The following is a 3,291-nucleotide window of genomic DNA, read 5'->3' on the forward strand; positions in this document are numbered from 1 at the left end:
ATGCGTGTACACGTCAGAGGGGGCAGAAATGGAAGAATAAAAATCCACCCACCCCCCAAAAAAAATCACATGTCTGAGAGCAAGTGAGCAAGCTAGCTAGCTGCAAGATCTTCCTCCCTTCGCTAATGTTGAAAATGACACGTGACACAAATTTTTTTCAGATTCGACAAAGAATTTTGGAACACCGCAGGTGGCTGTTTTTTACAGTTGGCCACGAATCATTTTGGTGGAGTACAACCTTCAACTATTCTTGCTTCTCCAAAGAAAGCCAACAAAAAGAGCCTCTTTCGACGAAATAGAAAGTCGAGCTACCGTCTCGAGCGCAAGTGAAAAGTCAACAGAAAAAAGAAATGGAGAACATTGGAGCCAAGCAAGAATTGGTACCTGTCCTCGCATCACGCCAATAAACATCCCAACTGCCCGGACCGAGTGGAAGCGCAAGATTGTGTCACGATGGGTCAAATGGAGACTTACTGGAAGGAGCGGCGGAGGCGGGCGTGGAAGCCAGTGCTGGTCCCCAGCCCTTCATGTTGTACGCTGACACTCGGACGAAGTAGCGGGTCCCCTGAAAGGACAGCGCACCAGTTACTCAAGCCATATATTGCAGGTGCACGCACACACAAAACGCTGCTTGGCAACTTCTCCTTTCAGATTTGCAGCTCTGTACAAATGCTTATGTGTGTGTGTGTGTATATATATATATACACACACACACACACACACACACACCAAAATGATATTTATTTCATATTTTTTGTCTTCTACTTTCTCCCTTTCCTAATTTTGCTGCTGTAAATTTGGAATTTCTCCGTTGTGAGACAAATGAAGGTTTTTCTTCTGTTATCAATTCAATGAAGAGAAAGGATCAATGTTGTTCTTGAAAAAGTCACAGTGAGTACTGTATGTTGGCGTTGTCTGCTGAAACAGCATTGACTTTTTTTTGTCAAAGGGAGAATCCTTCCTGATGAGGAGCCTCTGCCAACATCAAGCCCGCGTCCTTCCCTTTCTCAGCCAGACCAAATGACCGAGCCGCCGCCGCCGCTTCCTGACCTCGCCTTGACCCCTGTCATGTGACAGCAGTGAATGAGTTTCGGGGGCTGGCGGCGGGGTTCTCGGGAGGAGAAAGAATGGTCTCTCTCTCTCTGGCTCTCCCACAAACAAACGGCCGCCGGGACCGTCCGTGAGTCCACATGGGCCCGGACGTAAATCAGACGGCAGTCGACTAAGCCGCTCTTTTTAGCCTGTTGGTGGCAGGTTGGCAACTGTTGCTTCTCAATGCTCCCAAGCCGTCCGCGGTGCTCACAAACTGGCCTTTCCCCAATCGTGTGCTTGTGTGGGGTGTTTTTTTTTTGTTTTGTTTTGGGTGCCAGGTCATAAGTCTTGGGTTGAATGGTTGGAGCGGTGGCGACTTCAGCGGGCCGTTTGATCTCATGGACTTTGGAGATGTTTGTGTTTAAATAATGTGGGACACTGGCCCTAAATTGCTGGGGGGGGTTCAAAGATTTCAGTGATTTTTCCTTTTTTTGGGAGCCACATAACCAATCCTATACTTTCAGTTTTCAGCCAACCGTTGGGCAAGGACTCAGGGAGGATTCGGCAGAGACGTCGGGGTGGCGTCACGTGACCTGACCGATTGCAAGCTCGGGACTTGCAACGTGCCATCGCAAGTACGCGCTTCACTTTCACTTCTGTCATCGTACCGTGCCAGAGAGCGAAACAATTGTCCTTCCTTTTGTCATGGTGAAAACAGAGTTTGGGTTTGTTCTCGGTGGAGAATGTCGAGCGCAACTCACAGAGGTGAGTCCGGTGATGTCGTAGCGCAACGCGGCGGTGTCCTCCAGCACCGCCTCGCCCAGCACGGAGCTGAAGGACGGCGTGGTGCTCCAGCTCACTGCAAACACAGAACAAAAACACACGTCCGCAACGGGGCAGGGAAGGCATCGGTCAAAAAAACGCTGGCCGTCTTGTCGCACGGGGGGCCGGCGTATCGCAAAAGCGGCACGGCGCCTGACCTTTGTATTTGGTCACCACGGCCGAGTCGACGCATCGGGGTTCCTGGAAATCCAGCGTTAGACTGCTGCTGCCGCCGACAGACAGGCGCGCCGCGCCGGGAGTGTCCGGAAGCTCTAAGTGGGGAGACCCAAAAAACAAGTCGGCCAGACCGCCCATCCAGATCTTCTGCATCTTGCGCAGCGCGGCGGCGAATCGCTTTCATGACATCATTGCAGCAATCGACTGTCACGATTGCGATGACAGCCGCTCAGCAGTCAAACGGGCGGAGATCATTGGCAACGAGATCGCATCAGCATCATTTGGGCATTCTGAGAAGGATTTGTTTTGTTTTGTCTTTTTCCTTGTGCACAAAACAGATCAAATCAAATGAGTGGGTGGGGAATGATAAAGTGGGTGGCCAGGGGGTGGGGGGATAATCACTCTCACTCTCTCATCAAAGTGCAAATTGGCTTTCGGGGCTCGTGCGAGTGTCTGTTTGTGCGGGGTGGCTGTCTCCCCAGCCACAAAATGTGTCATCGAGTGACACGTACTCGGCATCCTAGCGCGGAAGTCATGAAGTTGGCCCGAACAAAATAGCAGCGGGGAAAAGAGGCTGGGAAAATGAAAAGGGGGCCCCCGGTCGGCGTCCTTACTCGCGTGCCGGAAGCCCGTCAGCATGCGTCGGAAGAGCCGCAACCGCCACTCCCAGGCCTTGAGCTGCCGTTCCCGCTCCCGCTCCGCGGCCTCCAGCTCTCCGGGCCCCGCGCCGCGCACTTGGCTCCGCAGCTCCGAAACGCGCTGCTCGGCCTCCTGCGCCAAGGTTGCCAGGTGCAGCGCGCGGCCCGCCGAGCTCACAACTGAGAAACACACACGCGCGGACAAAATGAGTATTTGTCAATCAAGCCGCACATAATTGTCACCTGGAATAAATCAGGTTGAGATTCGGCGGGCGATCGTCAGCTTCCACCCACTTGAACAATCATTCAACGCCACGACATAGAAATAGTTGAGCGCTTTCAAGACCAACCGGCACTTGCACCAATTTGCTGCGTGCCAGCAAGATGCTGACGTGACGATGACACATTTGCCGCTTGTCCTAAGCGCCCCCCGAGGGAAGACTAAATTCAACAAGATCACACGACTCCGCACAGGGCGACTTTCTGTTGTCCCGAGGAATATTTGAAGCCAGCTTTCCTCGTCGAGGCCCGACAACATCCAGACGGAGAAAAGTGAGAGTGCTGGGCGAGATAATTGCTCTTCATGGGGAAAACAAAAAATGCTGGCCAGCCGCATACATTT

General features: G+C 52.5%; 1 protein-coding gene across 1 annotated transcript in view; it reads right to left on the minus strand.

The window, feature by feature from the left end:
• The window catches only part of ankfn1b (ankyrin repeat and fibronectin type III domain containing 1b), a gene marked incomplete at its 3' end in the record, with an annotated part of 56,070 nt that overhangs the window by 9,686 nt on the left and 43,093 nt on the right, over nt 1–3,291 (minus strand). Inside the window, exons 8-11 of the mRNA XM_019883314.1 lie at nt 2,646–2,849; nt 2,013–2,126; nt 1,794–1,891; nt 475–565 (exon numbers count right to left, since the gene is read on the minus strand). Coding sequence (XP_019738873.1) covers nt 475–565; nt 1,794–1,891; nt 2,013–2,126; nt 2,646–2,849 — 507 coding nt within the window. The remainder of the gene's footprint in view (nt 1–474; nt 566–1,793; nt 1,892–2,012; nt 2,127–2,645; nt 2,850–3,291) is intronic.

The sequence above is a fragment of the Hippocampus comes genome, unplaced genomic scaffold, assembly GCF_001891065.2.
Source record: "Hippocampus comes isolate QL1 unplaced genomic scaffold, H_comes_QL1_v1.1 scaffold367, whole genome shotgun sequence".
Classification (NCBI taxonomy): Eukaryota; Metazoa; Chordata; class Actinopteri; order Syngnathiformes; family Syngnathidae; genus Hippocampus; species Hippocampus comes.